The 22,257-nt window shown below is 34.6% G+C and overlaps 1 protein-coding gene across 7 annotated transcripts in view; it reads right to left on the bottom strand.

The window, feature by feature from the left end:
* The window catches only part of RAPH1 (Ras association (RalGDS/AF-6) and pleckstrin homology domains 1), a 128,932-nt gene that overhangs the window by 59,375 nt on the left and 47,300 nt on the right, over positions 1-22,257 (bottom strand). For 4 of the 7 annotated variants that reach the window (XM_057745792.1, XM_057745796.1, XM_057745797.1 and 1 more), the window contains exons 5-12: positions 22,102-22,182; positions 16,777-16,851; positions 8,191-8,268; positions 7,588-7,747; positions 5,438-5,559; positions 4,120-4,185; positions 2,661-2,804; positions 1,683-1,793 (exon numbers count right to left, since the gene is read on the bottom strand). In XM_057745792.1, the coding sequence (XP_057601775.1) occupies positions 1,683-1,793; positions 2,661-2,804; positions 4,120-4,185; positions 5,438-5,559; positions 7,588-7,747; positions 8,191-8,268; positions 16,777-16,851; positions 22,102-22,182 (837 nt within the window). The remainder of the gene's footprint in view (positions 1-1,682; positions 1,794-2,660; positions 2,805-4,119; positions 4,186-5,437; positions 5,560-7,587; positions 7,748-8,190; positions 8,269-16,776; positions 16,852-22,101; positions 22,183-22,257) is intronic. The other 3 variants (XM_057745793.1, XM_057745794.1, XM_057745795.1) reach the window with 3 other exon arrangements.

The following is a 22,257-nucleotide window of genomic DNA, read 5'->3' as shown; positions in this document are numbered from 1 at the left end:
TCCTTGCCAGGGATTGATGTACATGCCAGGGCATGTACTCCAGGCCAATGGCCCTCAAGGGGAGGGCTGTTGAAGGAGCTCCTGGGAAATATTTCTTTCCTCTTAAAAAAAAGACAAACACAGGAAAAAACAGTCCCTCTTCCTCTGCTGGATTTTGCTGGGTCTACATGTGAGGCAGTGGCCATTTGTGACTGAGGTGAGTAGGTCTGATAATAAGCTGATATGCAGAAAATGGAACAGGGAAAGATGGAAAGACCTTGGGTTCTCACTGACAACTTTGAGCCACTGAAATAACCAATTCTTACTGTCTCTGTGTTAGAGACCCCCAAATAACTTTCATTATATATGATATTTATAAATATAAATATGATATATGATATAAACATGATTATAAGAAATTTAAGCTGAGAAAAATTTAAACACAAGAATATACAAATACACATTCTACTACTCAGGGGAGCAAAGATATCACATGTCATGCAACCTCTTAGAAAACTCCATTATACACTTGTGAGAGAATGAGAGTATAAAAGTCAAAAGATGTCTTAGCATTATTAGAAGAAAAACTTTGACATCATGGGTCCCTTGACAGGGTCTCAGGGACTCCAGGGGGCCCTGGAACTCATTTTGAAAACTGCTGGATTAAGCTACTTTAAACTAATCTTTAAAAAATTATTTGCTACTGTAACTAAATGATATAGGGTATTCTCCAACAACAATCACTTAATAAAGGGTTACCATTATAATACACCCAATTTTATCAAAGCAATCAAAACTCTACCCCAAAACCCTAAACAAACACCACCTCCTCAAACCCAACTGCCAATTCTCAAACAAAAGCAAAATCGAGCAATGATATAAACATGTAGACCTAAGGAATTACCAAGGGGCTAGTGAGATGGAGCCAATGAGAGAAACATAATCACCTCCATAATTATCCTGAACTTCTTAATGTTACCTTTTCCTAATGTTCCAATAGATCACTAAAATTCACTAAAAATATCAGTTTTCAAAAGTATAGATATGATGAGTGTAAGAAACTCAAAAGTTTGTATATAAGAAAAAAAATTAAAATTAGCTTAGATGGGTCATAACACATGAGTGGGCTATTAGGGCCGTGGGTCAGGAGAAAAGGGAGACAAGAATTATTCCTGGACCAGATGAGAGGCAACCCACTTTGAACTCGGGTACAGTGCCCTCTGATGGTTCTGCTGAGTTAGTACAGGAAAAGAACTAAAATACACAATAGGGGTGGGACAAAGTTTTCCTAAACTACGCCTGCTATTAAATGAAAGTCTCAAATTTATAACCCAATCCATTTTATATATTATGACTCAAAGCTTACAATTCAGTATCCATTTCCTAGTATCATCACTCTAACTAGGGTCAGCTGTGGGGTAGTACAGGCTTTCCCTTCCTTCCTCCCTTCATTTATTTATTGGCCGCGCCACACAGCTTGTGGGATCTTAGTTCCCTGACCAGGGATTGAACCCAGGACCCAGTAGCTGAAAGCACCGAGTCCTAACCACTGGACACCAGAGAATTCCCTTCACCATTCTTTTAAAAACCTATATAAAGCAAAAATAGGATACTTGATGGAGATCCAAACTATACTAAGATGTTCAATAACCTGCTCTACGTCTACCATCAATTAAAATTCCTAAAGAGAGATACATGTTTACCTTGAGCGCCAGACAATAGTCCGTAGGTGCTTTGTATTTATTCCGATAGTCCTGTCCATAGTAAACATTAACATGATCCAGCTGCAGAAAGCACACCAGATCCCGAGAGACCTGAGAAAAAAACACCCGAAAGACTGAAATAACAATGTGTAAACAAGGAAATAGCACTATTAACAGCTTCTGAGAATCAAACTTCCCCAAATAGAAATTATTGCTATTTTGCAAAAGACAAGATAGTGAGATTCTCTGTAGATATTTCTTCTTTAAATCCATGATGCAACAAAAAAGCAGTCCATTTCACGTACTGTCTTGTCATTCATAAAGAACACTGACTTGCTTAGAAAAGGTGGTACTTTAAAGATATTTTAAATATAGTATTTATATTAAATACAATATAGTATTATAGAGCTCCCCAGAAAGAACAAGAGATACCATGTAACTCAGTGCCTATAGTGCATATGTCAAGTACAGCAATTCTCAAGTCAGGGTTTCCTTGCCAGTTAAATAGAGGCGACAACATGTACCTCTCAGGATGGTGGTAAAGACTAGATGAGATGACCCTATAAAGAGCTTCAACAGTGCTGGGACCCCAGTAAACACAGAAATGACAGCTACCATGGGGGCCCTTAGAAGAAGCACGTTACCTAATAAGCAAGGCTGAAATGTCTGTAATCCTAGAAAGCTATTCTCTCCAAACAATAACAAGCAAAAACAACTCTGGCAGAAGTTCCAAAAAAAATAAATGCAAGCATGACTTCAAATTTGCCAGGAGAATCAAGATAGGCCCAACTAATGAGCAGAGAGTGAATGTTTTCAGGTTTCTTCTTCCTTATAATAAATCAGTAAACAAAGCAATGTTCTGTGTGTTCTACACGAGCTGAGACAAATCAGAGCCTGGATCACCTTGTCAGCATGCTCACTACAAATTAAAATCAATCCGCATAATGAGGAAGCTAAAAGTCAGCAAAAGGGACGCACCTTTGCTTTTCCTTTAGGGACATAGTAGATACCAGATGCTCGCAAGAGAAAATAACGCTTTTTCCAGGACTTCTTACCATCATCTTTCAACCAAAGGACTCCTTCAATCTCTGGTACAGTTACAGAACTTCCACAAAAACACTCCTAAAATACGAAGATGATTTGGAAAGACATGATCCTTGGATTCTCAGAACAAAGTTGTGTTTACCCCTATGAAATGCATGACACTGTGATTAAACCTAAATGCCTCTGTATAAAAACCATGCTGCTAATTTTACCTCAATCAGAACTTTCTATTCTAAACATTACATGGCTTTTTTTGGAACCCCTATGGCAATCCTTAAGAACTTTTACCTAGCATTGTTTTGAGGAAACTAAGTTGAAATGTCAACCGAGTTGCATATAAAAGTACTTAAATGCATTTGTAAACAGCATAGTTAGACTAAATTTACTCAAAATGTCAGAGCTAACATAAGCATTAGACTTTACTTTTCTCCAAATTAACCACACATTTAGACTAGCTGTACGCTAAATAGGATTTTAAAAGAAAGCAACATGCTAAATGAATGATTATACTTTCACAATTTAAAATCTATCAATGTATATGATTCTAAAACAAAGAGGGCATTTATTCTTTAAATATTTAATACTAGGTTGAAAGGAATGTAAACAAGCTCAAAATTCTGGATTCTAATGTCTATACTTAGATAAAAATTTTTAAAAAATCAATCATGTACTTAATAAAGGAAAAGTAAAACTCACTAAACTTGAACACACGAACATGAATTAACTTCTCTCTCCCCAAAACACAAAAAAATTAGGAATTATGAAGAGGATTTTTCTTAACTGTAGCTAGCATTCCTATGAAACGCTAAGCACTGATCTTCATCTTCCTAATGGCCTTGTTGCTAAATAAGGATTTATTCAGATTTTCAAACATACTAACGTCTTTGACCTCAGTTTTCTAAAATTAGCAAAAGCCAAAATTCAATTGTTTGCATTTGTTTTATTACTCTTCAAAATAAGGAGATGTATATATTTTTAAAAAAGAATAATCATGCTTTTTAAAATTATTTGAGTTATTTCAGGCTCAGGCTTGAAATATTTTGTAAATGGCTAACTATATTCAAATTTCTCTCTGGGTAAGCAGATAAAACAGCACAATCACATCCGTCATTGACCAGCCTTTCCTCCCCCTTGTCAGCTACTAAAAGCTCATAACTCCTTTTAGCCCACTAGCATACTGCTTGGCAAAACAATAGTTTTTATAAGGTTCTTCAGTGTTCTAATGTTCACACAGCTGAACTCTCTCCATCAGGCTATGGAAGAAAACAGGCTTCCCTATTTACAACTGTATTTATAAATATAGAACACTGACACTCTGGACTTCAAAAAAACTGCTTAATAGTTTAATATTAAATGTACAGGAAAAGGGGAAGTAGGGAAGGAAGAGTTATACCTCCAACAGCACTTCTTTGTTTCTATCTGCCATCTCAGCTGTTTCCTTTCTCCCCAGAAGGTAATTCTGGAAAAATGAACAGATGAAAGTTAAAGGATAAACCCACTCTACTATCCCTTGGCATAGGTACATATATGATTTCTTCTAGAGACACAGCAACTCTGTGTTGATTTCTGCCTACACAGAATGAGGGGAACATTCCTTTGAAAAGCAACCTGTTCCTGGGACCTTCACAGAAACGCTTCATGCTGGCCTCATCCTCACCTTACCATTTACCTTGAATTATGCCACAAACTGCACTCCCCCCAAATCCTGCAGTGACACTACATGCAACAGCTAGCAAATATGTTTCGTATATTTAATGAAAGCCACACTTACAGGACCTTAAAGGTTTAGAAATTATTAAGTACAACAAGTAAGGCAATGCTGAGCTTAACTGATCCAGATGCAGAAAATTTAACCTATACTCTGGCTTTTAAAGAAGAAATCCCAAATTCTTTGAGACGACCATGATCTCATTTGCTTGACTCAACTAAAATGTGAACTCTAATTATTAGCCTTATGAAATATTTTTTCACAATCATCCATAAAAAGATCTGCTGGTATCCCCAAATGTGTATTCTTCATTAAACACATCCAGTAAAGAGGTGTCATGATTAAGCCTCCTGAAGGATAACCGTTCAATAACTTTAACACTACTATTTCTCCTCATTACTACTTTCTCCTCATTACTACTTTTTATACTGGGGTTGTTTTCTCTTACCTATTGATTTTTATAAAATTTGGCTATTAGGAAGGATTAACTCAAACATTATTTTGGAATAAGCAAAGATATCAAATAGATAAACGTAACATATATTACAAAGTGGAACCATTTATAATCAAGGTTACTGGGATTTTCAAAAGAATAATTCAAAAAAAAAAATCAAAGTGTCAACTGGATAAATGACAAAAGTAGAGAAACTTAAATATGTAAGTACTTCTTTCTTTCATGGCTGAGGAACTCACCAAATAAATAGCTGGGTTCCAAACAGCTCTGAATTAGAGAGAACAGAAACCTGGCAACCCCCTGGAGGTAATCCTGCTTCCCCAAGGGCTCACCCCACCTGGCTCTGTGGAACTGGCAACTTCTTTGAGCCCTGAACCTGGGCCCCAGCAAACCTGCCCCCTTGGCAGTAGTGAATGCTCCCATGGGGTTCTGCAGCCACAACACTCCAACCTGGTAGTTGCCAGTCTTTTAACTCTATTAACTTAGCAGTCAGAGAATTATATAATATGAACAGCTAAGAATCCTGACCTCTGTAAGCTATAGTCTCACCTGTGGGTTTTTAAAAAGTGCATATTTTTCTATACGCTCCATAAATATAAGCTTGTTTTGGCTATCTCTTGTCCAATTAAGAAGATTTTCAACCAAGTTTTCATGGTCTTCAAAGATTCTCTCTGTCCCAAAATAAAATATCAGTATTTTGTTAGTATTCATCAGAATTGCATAAAAGACAAGAAACCTTGTGAAGTAATTCACAGCAAAACCCTTAACTGACACCCTTAGAGATTATCTGGTCTTCTGTTTTCAAATAAGGAAACATGCCCTTGTGGTGTTAAGTGACTTCAGCAAGGTCACACAGCTGCTACATGGAAGCGGAAGGACGAGAATCTAGGTCTTCCGAATTCAAGGTCATCTTAAGCCTCTGCCCATCCCACCCTTGAAAAAACCCAACATGTTAGTTTCATTTGATAAATTCTGGTATTAAGTGCTTCTAACAGGATTCATTTCTTGTCATTCAAAAAATTCTAAGATGAGTTCTTCTTTGATCTATGAGTTTATTTTTAAACAGAGATGTATTTTCTAATTTCCAAATTAGGAATCAAAGAATGTGTCTTATGTTGAACATAAGTTCAAAGAAAATATTCTAGGGATAATGACTTTTTGAAATTTCTTGAGAGCTGCTTATAACCTCATACTGGAATCAATTTTTGGAAATACTCCATTTCTGCCTGTAAAGAATGTGTATTTTCCTGTTATGAGTGTTCTAAATATATCTATATTCATTTCTGTGTGCCTGATTACATGGATGACTGAAAAGATTCTTAGCTGAAAAGTTTCTACCATGAAGGCAGACTTGCGAATTTCTCCTGGCAGTTCTGTCAACTTTTGCTTTATACATTTTAATACTATTATTAGATAAAATTTAGAATGATTATATCTTCCTGATGAAGACAAATGGTCCTCTTTATCTCTAGTGATGTATTTTGCTTAAAGTTTTTTGTCTGATATTAATATAGTTAATATCATCTTTCTTTTGGTTAGTGTCTTTCTGCATTCCTTTTCCTTTCAATCTTTGTGTCTTTAGGTAAAAGATCTTCTGTAAACAGCAAACAGTTGCATTTTGTTTATTCATCCTTTCTAATAATCTTTTTTATTTAACTGAATGATTTACATATGTCATAGTTTGTTTCCACCATCTTATTTTGGGCTCTTAGTAGTCCCTTGTCTTCTTTTCTTTTATTCATTCAACAAGTACTGAATGACTACATATTATATTTGAATCACTGTGCCATATGTGATTAAATGATAGTTATGGATCTTTAACCTATGGCCATGGAAACATTCTAAAAACTATCATCCAAATATTTTCTGTGTATGTTGACACTATATCTATGAACAACCTTTCTAATTCTCTAAGAATAGTTATAGGTAAGTATTATAAGAATACATGTTTATATGCGTTAATAAACTTCTAACTTATGGTTTGGTTTTGGGGGTTTTGTATGTGTGTTCTGAGAGAAAAGGGTTAATAATTAAATTTTTATTTCTTTGGAAACTGCTGTGAAATATTTAGAGATATAACATGTAGTAAGAGCAATGCAAATATATTTTTTGAACAAAATAGCAAGTTTAAATTGACTACTGATTGAATAAAGTCTAATAAAATAATTATTGTAACATTTCTATAATCACACAATATTACAAAAAGAAAACTTTTTAAAAGAGTCAAAGATGGTATAAAAAATGTGGGATTTTTAAAGTTAGAAAACATCATACCAAACTACAAAATACAGCAAACTAAGACTTGGTACATCTAGCTAAAAATAAGATGTGCTTTATGTTTCCCCTGAAAGTCAAATGTTGATATAAAGACTTCACTACAAATGTGAATAAATGTAACAGTCTTTAGTAAATGTGTTCAATATATTTAGTTCTTATTTGAGGGGGAAAAATATTCTGTGACCTTAAAAAAAAGAACAACTTTGTTCTGGCCATGAGAAAATCTAAAGTGAACTGGAAATGATACTGTACTCAAAGAAATCTCAAAATACTTGAGGGAAAAAAAGACAATGTAAAAAAGCCAGGGCTATATTATTGAAAAAAAATACAGTATAAAGATGTCTCAAGTTGCTTTTATCAACATGAAAACTGTTGAAATTACATAGAAATTAAAAAGTAATTATAGCAATGATATTACTAACCCATTTGTAATTCAGAGATAGTTTCCACCAGAGACCAGTCTAAACTATAACCACAGTGGGATTTGTCCATCAGGTTATCCAGCACTTGTCTCACTGTCTGCCTCTCATCCACCATCATTGTTTTAGAACTATCGTCAGACATGTGGACTCTAATCACCAGCTATAATAGGAAAAAAGGAAATTAAATACAAGCCAAAAAACAGGCATTCTAGAAACTTCTTCTGATACTGAGTAATGGTCTGAGTAATGTCCTTAGCTAAATATAAATGAAAACACAAATAATGACTTTATTATGCAAGAAAAATACTCTAAAATTAGGTATTAGATAACCTAACTAGAAAAATTTAATGCATTTTTAAAAATTAAAATAATAGGTAAGATTATAATAATAAGACTGTTTTGTTTTACTCTATTAGAATTTAAAACAAGAAAGTTATTTCTTTTATAATGTATTTTATCCACAAAAAAACATGTGAAAAATGTATTAGAAAGAAATACCCCTCTATAGCTTGCTATCTTAGAGCTACGTTATATAAACAAGGCAATTCTTCATAAATCCGTAAAACATAAAAATCTCAAGCCAAGAAAAAGCCCAAATATCACCTTTTTCACTTGTGCCTCTTTAATTTTCTCTAGGGCAACTCTGATCTTCTCAGCTTTCAATTTTGCTGCCTGTTCTTCCTGTGAACACAAAGCACTTCAAGTAAACTAATGCTAAAATAATGAGAATTTTTTGAGACGTCTTTTTATCCTTAAGGATGCTGCTAACACTGAATTTCAGCAAGAATATAACTTCACACACTTATATAGAGCACATTTTAAAAATAACCGTGTTCACAAAATGAGAGCAGACATACAAAGCAACATTTTTTAAGATGCAGATCTCTTATAATAAGATTAGACTTTCATATTCTAGTGTAGTAAATTAATTTGATTTAATTTTAATTTAATCCAACAGTTTTATTTTTGACTGTCAATCTGAAGCAGATAAATTTCAGGTTTCAGAAAAGGGAAAACATGAGGATATCTATGGGTCCGCCTGGGGGGTCCAAATTTTACCCCCTCCAAAGTACAGGCAATCTTTTGCATAGTAACATTTTGTCCTGTTATACTGAAAACATATCATCATCATAAAAATAGCTAAAAGCCATTATCAATTTATCTCTTTGCAGCCATAAAAAAATACTTAATAAAAAATGTAGGTATGTTCTTATTAATAAACAAATACAAAGAGAGAAGGCTGCATTAAATTCTAGGTTTTACTCTGCTTTGGAACAATCGTACAATATAATCAATGTCTCATGTCACTAAATTCAATTTTGTTTTTATTAATTCATGGATAAAAATTTTTTAAACATTAAACATATTTCAAACATTTTAAGTATTTAACTTATAGTAATTTCTACTTTATAAAATTTAGATTACAGGTAGTAATAAAATAAAACTATACTTAAAACATTTGCCTGTTTTCTCCTAGAATAACATATAGTACTGTAATACTGGTACTTACTTGTACTTTCCAGCAATAGGCCATAGTACACTGCAGCATTCATCTCCAGTTGAAAAAAACTCATGTAAGTAAACCTTTGCTTATAATAAAGGATTACTTTTTAATTCTAAGCTTTTGGTTGCTCTAGAAAATACCTAAAATATCTAAGAAAAATATAAAATGCCATAATATATATCCCTTTACTTAATATGACTTTAAAAAAAAGAGAGAGAGAGAGAAACCTATTTACATCAGCCAAAGTTTATCTGCTCTGGATTGTGATTAAAAACTACAATCCATGTGTCATTCTTCATTAAAAAGCTAAATTTTCTAGGGCAAAAAAACAAAAACAAAAACTCAATTCATTTAATAGATTATTCCGTTTTCCTAAATTCTGCTGCCTTTCTTATTTTTGAACTGCTTCTCTTTCCATTTCATACTCTAGGCTGTCTCCCCTCATTTCAAGCTTAGTATTTACTACTCTGCGGAACAGAGAAGAAAACAGTGTTAAGGAAGACAGCGGGCTTGTTTGCCAGAAATCTGATCCATTTCAATGAAAGCAGTCAGTGAATTAACATAATAACCAAGGCCTGGAAATACTATCTGTAAACCCAATTAGAGAACAAAGAACTGCATTTTAACAATGGAGAGGAGTAAGATAAGACTTGATTTTTAGACTTAGATTCTTAGATATACTCCTTTGATTAAAAGATTAAATCATCCTATCTCCCCCTTTATGCAAATAAACAAATTACAGAATTATAAAATATGTGGATGGTATAGTTTAACATAAGATATGTTTTTTTCTTTCTAAAGCAGGCTATAAAATGGGAAAACTAGACCGCTGTCATTAAAACTCTCACTTTCTAGAATTCTGTGTATTAGAGAAACAAAATCATTATTAGTTAAATTACCAAACCCTACGTGTTTCTGATGAGCACAGCACTACTCTATAAAGGAACTTTAAGTACTAGCATTTTCCAGTGGTTTTTATAAAATCAGTTATCTGACCATGTTTTGGAAGAGAAAGAGGGAAGCAGAAGTTTGAGTGTTTTCTCAATGGGATAATGATTGTACATTCTTCATGGCTCATTTGCCACATCCTTGTATTGGTATAAATGGCTGCTATAAAGAAAAACTTACCAAGGCAGAATTTCAAATTTCACTTCACATTTCTGAAGAGCAAATTTAAATCTCAAAGTCTAATGAGGAAAAACTGATAGAATCAATGCTTTGTGTATCTGGAACATAAACATGAACTTCTAAAAGGCCAAATTCTTTTATATTATAATTAATCTGTGGAAGTTTGGAAGGAAAAATAAAAGCATAAAAGATGTCCTCAAAGCCAAAAAAACATTTTTAAGAAAAATAGAATATTCAAGAGAATGAGAGGACAAGCCACAGACTAGGAGAAAATATTTGTAAAATATTTATCAGACACATCTGATAAAGGACTGTTATTCAAAATATACAAAGAACTCTTAAAACTCAACAAGAAAATGAATAACCCAGTTTAAAAACTGGGCAAAAAATCTGAACAGAACTCATCAAAGATTACGCAGATGGCAAACAGCCTGTGAAAAGATGCTCATGTCATATGTTATTAGAGAACTGATATCATGGTTTTAATTTGAAAAACAATATACCACTATGCACATATTAGAATGGCCAAAGTCCAAAACACTGAAAACACCAAATGCTGCTGAGGTTGTAGAGCAACAGGAACTCTCATTCATTGCTGGTAGGAATGCAAAATGGTACAGCCACTTTAGAAGTTAGTTTGGTGGCTTCCTACAGAACTAAACATGCTCTCAGAATATGATTCAGTAAGCAAGCTCCTTAACATCCACCAAAATGAACTGAAAACTTAGCTCTACCCCCAAACCTGCACACAGATGCTTATAGCAGCTTTCTTTATAACTGCCAAAACTTGAAAGCAACCAAGATATCCTTCAGTAGGCAAATGGATAAACTGTACTACATCCAGACCATGGAATATTATTCAGAGCTTTAAAAAAAAAAAAAAAAAAAGAGCTATCAAGCCATGAAGAGACATGGAGGAAACTTAAATGCTAAATGAAATACTATGTGAAAGAAGCCAATCTGAAAAGGCTACATACTGTATGACATTCTGAAAAAGTAAAACTATATGAGACAGTAGAAAGATTAATGGTTGTCAGAGGTTAGGGAGAGGGAGGGATGAATAGGTGGAGTACAGAGGATTTCTGTGGGAGTGAAACTTCTCTGTGATACTATAATGATAGCTGCATGTCATTATACATTTGTCCAAACTAATAGAATGTACAACACCAAGAGTGAACCCTAATGTAAACTATGGACTCTGGGGGATAATAACGTGTCAACACTTGTTCATCAATTATAACAAATGTACCACTCTGGTGGGGGATGTTGATAACAGGGAAGCTATGCACGTGTAAGGGCAAGTCATATATTGGAAATCACTGTACCTTCTTCTCAATTTTACTATGAACCTAAAACTGCTCTTAAATAATAGTCTATTCAAAAATGGAATATAAAAATTTAAATATGGCATTCTGATATATGTTATAAATACCAAAGCAGTATTTCCATACTCCCATTTTAGGATAATATTATTTACCAAATACAACAGAACACAACCATTGCTATCTTTACAAGCACTGACATAAAAAGTCATTCAATTGTAAGTTAATTTAAACTCCCAGATAAGTTTCTGCTCCATAGGCTAAAAAGTTGACACATAGGAAGAAAGGATAAAAGAAACAAGACAAACAACCAATTAACACGCATTAAACCAATTAGATTTCCCAGCCATCGATAACAAACCGTTTTTACATAGAGCAGCCAGGTGGGGCTATTTTAACATCCAAATTCAGCTATTCTCTCATTTCTTCAAAATACTGCTCTTAATAACTACATAAACTGGTCTGTGTTACAGCTGTCTCAAACTTGAATTTAAGAGCTGTGTGCTTAATTTCAACCTAGGCAAATCTTAGTTTATTCTTCTCCAGTTTATTAGCAAGGATCATTAATCCCTGCTGGAAGCTTTTAGAAGAAACAATTGATTAAAATACCTGTAACTTTTAGAGTTTGAATGTCACTGGAGAAAAACTGGAAATGAAAATATTTGTATCACATTGCAAGATTCATAGTACTTTATACTTTCCATGCATAGTAAGTTCTTCCTCCGAAAGTTTGGCTTGCATCTACTATATTTAAGCTAGAATTCTATCTTCAACCATAACAACCAAGGAAAAGAAGAAATTGTTTTAAACTCTGAGTGCTGTGCAATACAGGAAAGATCAATAAATTTTTGCTGATGTGTTTAGATTATATACTTAGAAGACATCTAGCAGTTTACTTATTTAGGCAATGCAAATCTGTGTTCAATGTCTGCAGGCCAAGTTTAATACAAAGAACAAAGCTTTATTCATCTCATGTTCTCTTCTGTTTGTTAAAGTTGACAAACTCAGGTCTTAAATTTTCTGCCCTTTATCTTTGGATTATCCCTTTGTTCACACTGTTTGTCCCACAACCATCCTAAACATAACTAAAAGATACCTCACACATATAACAACTTAACTTTCTCTCCTACCCCTTCCCTTAAAAGGGCAAGAGACAACCTATTTTTCCACCTGAAAAACTCCTGTGTGGCCATGGATAACCATCAAATGCCAAGCCTCCTCAAATTTACATAAAGGACAAAAACTCCATGAAGATCTTATGATTAAATGAAAGCCAATGCTGTGGTTACAAAGTGTTACAGCATTCTCTTCCACATAAAAATTAGGATACTTACAGAAAGAGTTACAGTTGCAAAGAACTGGCTAGTGAATTCCTTCAACTAAGAAATTAAGACTTCATGGGTTCAGAACGAATGGGACTGAAATTAAGGATCTGAAGAGTAGTTAGTAGTTTCTTTGAAATCAAGTTTGTTTCACAGATTACAACAATAATAAAGTTATGTAAATTAAAATGATTCAAACAAAAGTTGGAGTGATGAACAGTTTAATGTCCATGAAATGTTCTATTCTATAAAACTACTTAGAGCCAAAATAATAATAGTAACAACCAGTTTACTTCCCCACTGAAGAAATCATGAAATAGATACTCTCACTAAGAAGAGAACTAATATTAACTGAACACCTACTTGCCATGCACTATGGGATGTATCTCATCTAATTCTCAATAATGCAGGGGCTAACATTATTATTATTATGTCCACTGTATTAATCAAGGCCTAGACAGACTTATCTTTCACAGATCATACAGGTAGTTATCAAGTGAATAACTACTTGCTCTTTCCATCATGTCACAGTCCCTTTTGTCCTTAAGGATTATAGCATAAACTTTGGGGATAACAGTAATAAAAACTGCTTATCAAAAATAAAAGACTTTGGATAATATAAAAGCATTTTTACAACTTCTCTGAAGCAAAGAAAATGGTGGTTAACAGTACAGCAGTCCTTGAAATCTTGATGGTCACTAGAGGACCCTTCTTTCATATGACAGATGTTTGTTGAGACTGTGCAGGCTTGGGCTTGAGTGCAGGGGATACAGAGTTCCCGCTCTCATGGAGCTTACATTTAACAAGACAAGAAAGAAATAGATACAGGATGTCATTTAGTGGTAACTTCTATGAAAAAGAAAAAAATAAAGCAGGTTAAGGGAGTAAAGAGCAACAAAGATACATTATTATAACAGGAGGTCAGGAAAAGCCTTTGGAATGGTACCCAGAGACTTCAGAGCATCAGATCAGCAATGTGTCCTTTGCTCACTGCTCCTATTTATGGCAAAATAGTTCTGTGCTGGCACTAATGCCACTCCTAGAAGAAATATGTTGGCATTGTTTTTGCAGAGGCTCATGGCTCAGAACTGTATATAGGGGTAGTTATTTCATTAACAGTGGTATAATGACAACTGGATTGGTGATGGAAACAAACAAAAAACAATAACAGAAAACAAGCATTCCTTTTGCATTCTTGGCCTAAGCAATGTTACTGTGTTCATTTCACTGTGCTCTAACTACTGAGTGTTACAAAGTCCTGATTTGGAAAAGTGCAGATCAGAGGTGGGTCAGTAACTGGGACACCATGCTTTATGGGTATGGGGAATCAGAACGCCACACAGGTGGTATGAAAGAGGTATAAACTCAACTTAGCTTCAAAACAGCCATGTGCTCTGGTACAGAGGGCACTGACATCGAGAGGCCCCTGTGGCTCTGGTTATTTAGAAACTTCTGCCACCTCGTCTTTGACTCCATCCCCCACTCCACCCTAAATGTTTAGGTCCTATGCTACTGAGTCGCCTTCCTGATCAAATGTCTCACACATAAGCAGGGCAATATGTAGAGGCAGCTAGAGTCAGATGCTGGCTACATACACCAGTAATGCCACTACTCAGATCCTAGCAGCGATGGCTCTGACACTGCAGTGGGTAACAACATCTCTTGCGCAGAGGAAGATGAAAAGTTACTAACCGCATTTATTCCAAACTTGCAAACAATCCCTCTCCCTGTGATAGGAACTCTTGTTCTGTTCACTGCCACATCTTAAAGACTGTAAACAGTGTCTGGCACATAACAGGTATTCAGTAAATATTTGTTGAATGGATAAAGTTATTCTCTTCAATAGTTTCTCACTGCATTTAGGGGAAACAAACAAACTCCTTGGCATTACCTGAATGATCTGATTCCTGTCTACCTCTCCAAACCCAAATCAAGATACTTATATCTTCATTCAACTACTGTGGCTCCAGCAACACAGTCTTTCTTCAACCTCTCAAACATGCCAAGCTCTTTTCTCCCTGGATCTCTCTACCTGGAACATTTCCCTTCACCCTCAAGCTGGCTACTTTTCATTCTTCAAACTTTAGATTAAATGTCACCCCCTTAGAAAGGCCTTTGCTGATCTTACTATCTAGAGGAAATGCAGCCCTCCCCCTCCCCCCCGCCCCCCACCAGTATTCTCTATTACTTACCTTCACAGCACTGAGCATGATTCAGAGTTTGTTTACATGCTTGCTTGTACATGTTATCTATATTCCTAAATAGACTGTGAGCTGCTGAGGGCAGGGAAGATGTCCACTTTACATAACATTATTGATACATCCCAGCACCTAGCACAGTACGTGACTCAACAAATATTTGTTGAATAAATAGGCAATGGAAATGGTAATGTTACCCTTCATCTGAGAGCAGTATACAAAATGGACTGGAGGAGGGACAGGCAAAAATAAAGAGACAAGCCTGGTGGCTCTAATAAAAAAAAATACGAGGCTGCTTTAGGGTGGTGGCAATGGGAATGAAATGGACGGGTGAACTCAATTACTCCTGCAGATTATGACAAGTTTATTAGAGCTCTGAGATAATAAGTGAGAAGAAGAAAGGCACCAGATGCTCGAACCTGGGTAACTGGGAGAGTAGCAGCACTCTGAACAGAAATAGAGGTGTCAAAAGAAGACAGATATAAATTGTGAGGCCCCAGGGAGAGTGTGGTTAAGGAAGCTGAAGACCTGCAGAATTGGAGGTGCTGGTCATCTTCCAGGAAATGTCTGACAGCAACCTCTCAGGGAGAGAGATCTGATCTAGAATAGAGATCCTAGTTGAAGCTATGAGAGAGGATTCCAGGGAGAGAGAGAACAGAGAAGGAAGAGCTAAGAAAAAGGAAAGAACTTTGCTATTGTTATAAAGTACATGGCTATTATGTGCTTAGATTTCTAAATTTCCCTCATCTTTAAGCTGCTTCTACCATATTCCTAGACCTCCTTTAAGGAGAGAAACTCAAGCAAAAGAAAGGGTTTTATTGCTGATTCCTGGGTCTTCTCTTTGAGCTGCTACACAGGGAGATTTTAATTTTAGCTTTACCATCTTCTTTCACAAGTTTATAAAGTCAAGAAGAAATAATTTTTTAAAGAAAATCTCTGATACAATAATAAAAACTTAGAGACACTAACCATAATTACTTTGTATATTCTTTAGAACCTATCTATAACCAAGTCTGATATGCTTGAATTCAACATTTAAATAAAATAACAAAATAAAAACATGACTTGTAAAGAGGTAGAAAGCTATTCAGCTTCCCTATTCTGTTCTTCCTGAGTTAATGATGACAATGGCTAACTGATTTTAAATTGCTATAAAATACCAGCCCAGTGAAAATCCAGCTGAACTGATTCAAACCATCCTGAGGGCAGAGAATTGAGAAATTTAAATTGCAGCCTTCTCTTCCAACTTGATTAAACTAATGTAAAGTAAGATTCTGTTTATATAAATAAATGTTTAATTAAATGAGGCATTGATCATATAAACAAGAATTAAAAAATAAAGTTTGCTAAAGAACCTCACAGCATGGATGACCATTAGAAGTAAAAGCAATGATTTTTAGACTTTAAAATGAAATACAATGTTAAACTAGAAAAAATGCAACATATTTGGGCAGACTTTCAGGTATTTACAAAAGTTAAAAACTAGTGAAAATTACTGAAAGTATTTTCTACTCTCAATATTTTCTGATAGTCATTAAGATCAGTAATGATTTACTCTTACCTTCAGTAAGAGAAAAAAATACCTCTATTAAGAACAAAGGTGCAAAAATAAGAAAGCATAACCTGAGAAATCTGAAAGCACAGTCAAAAACAGAAATTACATTCTATCTACAAGGCAATAAATATTTACATGCATGTGGAAGAAGAAGTATCACCTTGGTCAGCAAATGAGAAGGTTTTCCTGCAATGTTTCTCAGAAGAAGGGAGGTTTCCCTGTCCAGATAGGAGTGCTTGTGCAGAAAGAGAGAGAAAAACAAACAAACAAAAAAGGCAATAGAAGTCAGTGGAGGTTTTTATGTGTTTAAAATATAAAATAGACAAAGCAAGAATGATTCTCTACCATTAATTTCATATTTTACCTCAACTCAATGAAATGTGTCGAAATTGAAAAAAAAAAAAGGCAAAAGAAAAAACAAAAAGAAAAAGAGAAGGAGAGAGAGGGAAAGACACCACCTTTGCCAGTGGGCATGCCCTTGCCCACTCCTGCTGATCCCTAAACTCTGGGAAAATGGATCACATCCTGCAAAGACCACAGAGCAATTTGTCTTTGAGAGCTGTGATTGTGAGTGCTGTGCACGCAGCACAAACAAATAGGTTTCAAAGACCAATGACTCAACTATTCCTTCCTCATTTTTAAAACTTCTGCAAGTATTTCTGACAAAATCAAAGACAGCCACATCTACAGGAAAAATGTCCATAAATATTTTGCCTAATGGTATCACTTGTTTTCAGTAAAGTTTTATTAATTTACTCATTATATGAGAATACTAACAGTACTATGTTGCCCAAGTAAAGGACTTATATATAGCAAATGAGTGATATAAACAAAATATTATGAAATGTTTTCCTTTAAATTGGTTCCATTAATTCAATTAGTGTTTTCATAAAAATGATTTGTGAATAACATAGTCACTAATTGTCCGTTTTCTCCTTAAAACCTTCTTAGTAACACATTGTAAAGTATGTGTTTGCAATTGTATTTATTAAACTCACATAGCATAAATTGCAGCTGTTTTGATATATGTGTAATTGACTTGCTTATCCCTAAATAATTCTAAGTTAGTATTTATTTTTTAATGTTATGTAGTTACTAACCACCATTTAAAACAATGTATGGCACAGCTGAATGGACTTATAGAAAGTATTCTATAATATTATATTTTATAAATCTAAGTGTATATATCAAGTTATTCTTGAGAAACAAATTTTTTGGAGAGAAACAAACATACTAGAGAAGCACCTACTCTCATAAAATACATTGTCACAGATAATAAAATACACTACTTCAAAATTAAAACAGTTACAGAAAATAATATTAACTTAATTGTTGCTCGTATCTACACTATGTTAAGCTGGGTTTGCTATATTGTATGTCATTGCCTGTAGTTTTTATCTATTTTTTTCAGCTTTGTTTTAGTTCAAGATGAACACTACAAGCATACCTGCCCCTTTCACCCACTCCTGGGGGAAAAAAACACCCCCCCCCCCAAAAAAAACCCCAAAAGCAAACAAAAACCCCTAAGGTTTAAAACAAATATTGGACATATTCATCAATATTAGCAGTAAAAGGTCAAACAGTAACAAGAACAGAGAAAATTATCTCTAGGTCCTAATTTACATAAATTATATAATCCCCTGAAGGTAAAGATTAGTTGGCTCATCTATAAAAATGCCAGGTAAGCAGAAATTTCTGAAAATTCAATTTAATTTGAGGTTAACAATCAGCTAAGACCAGGAAGAAAACTGAGAAGGACAATCAGAGCAATTGTAACTTTATTGCTCTTAATCCCATTCACTTTTGTCATTCATATATAATGGGAAAAAACGTATTCTTACATAATTGTGTAAAACAGAGAAAATAATTTCTTGAAAACTAGTCCTATTTATCACTCATAAAGGTTACTTTCTCAGATAAAGAGCCCCCAAATGAGTAGAATATCTATATTCAAATAATTATTTTTCAAATTAAAAAAAAAAAATCTGTTTGAGGCCATCAAAACAAACAATTCTTTGGTAAATATAACCCTACACATTAAATTCAAGTTTAAACTTAAAAAAGAAAAAAAACTTACAAAATTTACTCAGTCTTCAAACTCAAATCACTGCAAGACTTCAAATCACTAAAAAAACCCCTCTATCTGATCCATATGAAACAATGTTATCTAACTGTATTTGTTAAAAGACCCAGAAGTAGAAATTACTGATTTTAAAATACTGAAAGGTTTAAATACTTTAAAATAAAAAGGGGATATTATGGATGGTGACCCCCCAAAATGCCACATCTAAAAAATGAGACTACAAACAGTAGCTGAACAAGATCATAAATCACTTTGCGTTTGCGACAGTCATTCAGCCATGCACTGCTTAACCACCAGCAGGGAGGGAGGCCAGGGCCCCACGTTCCCTCTAAGCTACAGGTATTTGTAGCAGAAAAAACGAAAATCTAGAAACCAGAAGCACCAAACGCCTTCCTTCAATAAATTCCTTACTTTATCTATCTTCCCCTACTGGCGCCAGGTCACACATTGCTCTAGATTTCCTCAGAATGGAGGTGAGGATGGCGGGAGGGAGAACTGGTTACTGGAGAAAGATTCAAGAGGGATGAGGAGAGTGGTGTGCAGTTAGGACTGAGAAAAGGGAAAAACACAGTATTTTGGGCACATTGTTAAATCAGCCTTAGTCTTGGTACACGTTGTTAGTAACAAAAATGCACATAGCTTCATGTAAATAGGGCCTTATATATTCTTTCATTCACCACTAAGACAAAGTCAGCAGCCTATTTTTAACCCATTTCACTGGTTTATTAGCCTATTTTCTTTCTCTCTTCTAATTCCCCCCTTTTTATTTATTCAACTATTTTTTCAACTTTGAGCCTGGAACCATGCCAGGCACTGGAAATGTAAAGGTGACCAAGACAGGCATTCCTGGCTCTCACAGAGTTTAGAATCTAATAGGGAGATAACTGACAACTACAATACAGTGTGTTACACGGTACAGGAGCAAGTAAGAGGTAGACACCCTGTCTAAACCCAAATTAGGGTTTAGCAAAGTATTTCTGAAAAAGCCTAGAGTCCTGGAGGATGAGTAGGAGGCAACTGTGGCTGGGGTGGAGGGTAGAGACAGAGCAAATGGAGATACCAGTGGTTCTCAACACGCGTGGTACTTCCCTCAAGGAGGTATTTCAGAAAAAGTTGGGGATATTCTGGGCTGTCACAATGAGGAGGAGGGGGCATTACTGGTATTTTATGAGGAGGGAAGTCAGAAATGGTAGATGCCCTGCAAGCATGGAACAATGTCACATAATAACAACAAAAGTCCCACGTCACGCATGAATTTTTAATGTCCTTATATGGAAAATCATATAGATGGGAATTCCTTTTTATAACAACCTGAGTTTGGAACTCAGTAACTCCATTTTACATATAAGTACAAAGTATTTCTGTATAACTTTAATGTTCAATGACTCTTCCAGGAATGCTATTTACCACGGAAAATAAATTGAGGGAAGCCTGCACTTAACTTTGTTCAACATTTACCAAGAATTACTCATTATGTTGGAAAATCATTTCACCCATGAAAACCCAGCTTGAAGTAAGATTTGCCAATACCAGTATTAGTGTGCACTCTGTCACATGCAAGTAAATAACAGGAGAGATCTGCAATTTCTTTTAACAGAATTAAGAACTAAATACTATTAAATTAACAAAAAGACATGAAAGGCAGGAATTTCACTGAGCTTCATTAACAAAAGATTGTTTTAAAATATTTCAATTACTCTTTCAGTTATTTAAAATATAGCACAACGAGAAATCTATAATGTAAAAAATCAAATATAAAAATCATTTTATCATTACCTCATCCCACAGTACAAGGCAGGGAACAATTCTGTCACTACAATTAGGAATAAGACTCATCTTATTTGCAAGAATTTTGTATTTCCCATTTTTTTTCTTTGGCAATCAATAAATTAGGACATTGTCCCCTACCTCATTTAAGGTTATTTCCCTTTTTTAAATTACCATATATAGATATGTTTTGTCTGCTATTATTTGTCCTAACATGTTTTAATTCTGGGTCCACCCATATTTCTGCTTTCTTTTTTCTGTAAAAATGACTCCTGATCTTCTCACTTTTTTAAATCCAAAGTTCTTAATTATAAGTAGGTGTAGGATTTGACTATTTCATTGTGTCTTTTCATACAGTTTTTCAATGGCCCATCATTTAAAAACTGGAATAGATATATCATAATATAAATTATTTTTGGCTATTTCTTCTTAGAACATTAAATTCACTGAGAAAAATAGGTATGGAGGTAAGTTATATTATCTATGAATTTACATAATGTGTTAGAACATTAAATTCACTGAGAAAAATAGGTATGTAGGTAAGTTATATTATCTATGAATTCCATTTGGGATAGTGAAGATAGTGCTATAAATTACTTGTTATAAAATAGGGGTATTGGGACTGAAAGGATTGAGAACTGCTGCCTGGGTGGAAGAGACAAGTAGATGACAATGCAAACATCACAGTAAGTGTGGCTAATGCTTGAGAGTGTAGGGGAGGGGCCAGGGGTAAGTTGGAGAAGTGTGTTTTACTAGGTAGGATATAACCCATTAGTGGGTTGTGAAATCAATTCACTGGATTACTACCAGCATTTTAAAGGGATAGGAAGGAAGGGAGGAAGAGAAGGAGGGGAGAAGGGATAGTCGGAGGAAATCTGATTCAACTGGGTCGCGGGGGAGGTCAGGAATTTTTTTTTTTTTTTAATGCTTCACAGATGACTTTGAAGCAGCACTGTCTAATGAAAATATGATATAAGCTACAAATGCTAACTTAAAGTTTTCTAGTAACCATATTTTTTTAAAAAGTAAAAAGAAAATGATGAAATAAATAGTAGCATCTTTTACTTTATATTCTTTTTTTCATACTAAGTCTTCAAAATCTGATATGTATTTTTATCTTTATAGCACATCTCAATTTGGATTAACATTTGAAGTGCTTAATAGCCTCAAGTGGCTAGTGGCTACTGTATCAAACAGTGCAGCTTTCAAGCATCCAGGTTTGTCAACCACTGACCAGAGAATACATTTCCGAAGAAATTCGGTTTTCAGTTAAGCATCAGTACAGAAGAGTCATTACACTTGATACCCCCATTCTGAAGAATAGCTAAATTTAGTAATATCTTGAGAAATTTACAGAAGCCCTTAGCTTAAGAATAAAAAAGGAAGGTTCCGATACAAAATTTCTCTATACCAGCTATGCTACCAACAACAAAATCTTACCACGAGCATTAATATTCAATGGTACTGTATCATACAGTTGCTCATTTGTTTCTGTCACTTATTTTTTAAGCTTGGTTTAATTTTTATTCAAAAAATTGAGATATATGACAAGGTTTCACCATCAGGAGTTCTAAAGAATCCATTCCTCTTCACTAATGTTTAAGTAGTCCCAATGGACATGTTTACAGAACTTACAGGTGTCAGCTCAGCCTGCTCTTCTGTGAAGTCAATATGACGCTTGGCCTGCTTGCTGGGACATCTCAGAGAAATACCATGCTGTGAAAATGCAGGAAGGAAGAAAATGATAGGTAAAGGAGGTGGAAAAGGGCAATTCTCATTATCATGCAGGAA

This window comes from Hippopotamus amphibius, chromosome 8 (assembly GCF_030028045.1).
Source record: "Hippopotamus amphibius kiboko isolate mHipAmp2 chromosome 8, mHipAmp2.hap2, whole genome shotgun sequence".
Taxonomy (NCBI): domain Eukaryota; kingdom Metazoa; phylum Chordata; class Mammalia; order Artiodactyla; family Hippopotamidae; genus Hippopotamus; species Hippopotamus amphibius.
The sequence above is the reverse complement of the archived record's forward strand: the minus strand, read 5'-3'. Positions and strand labels throughout refer to the sequence as shown.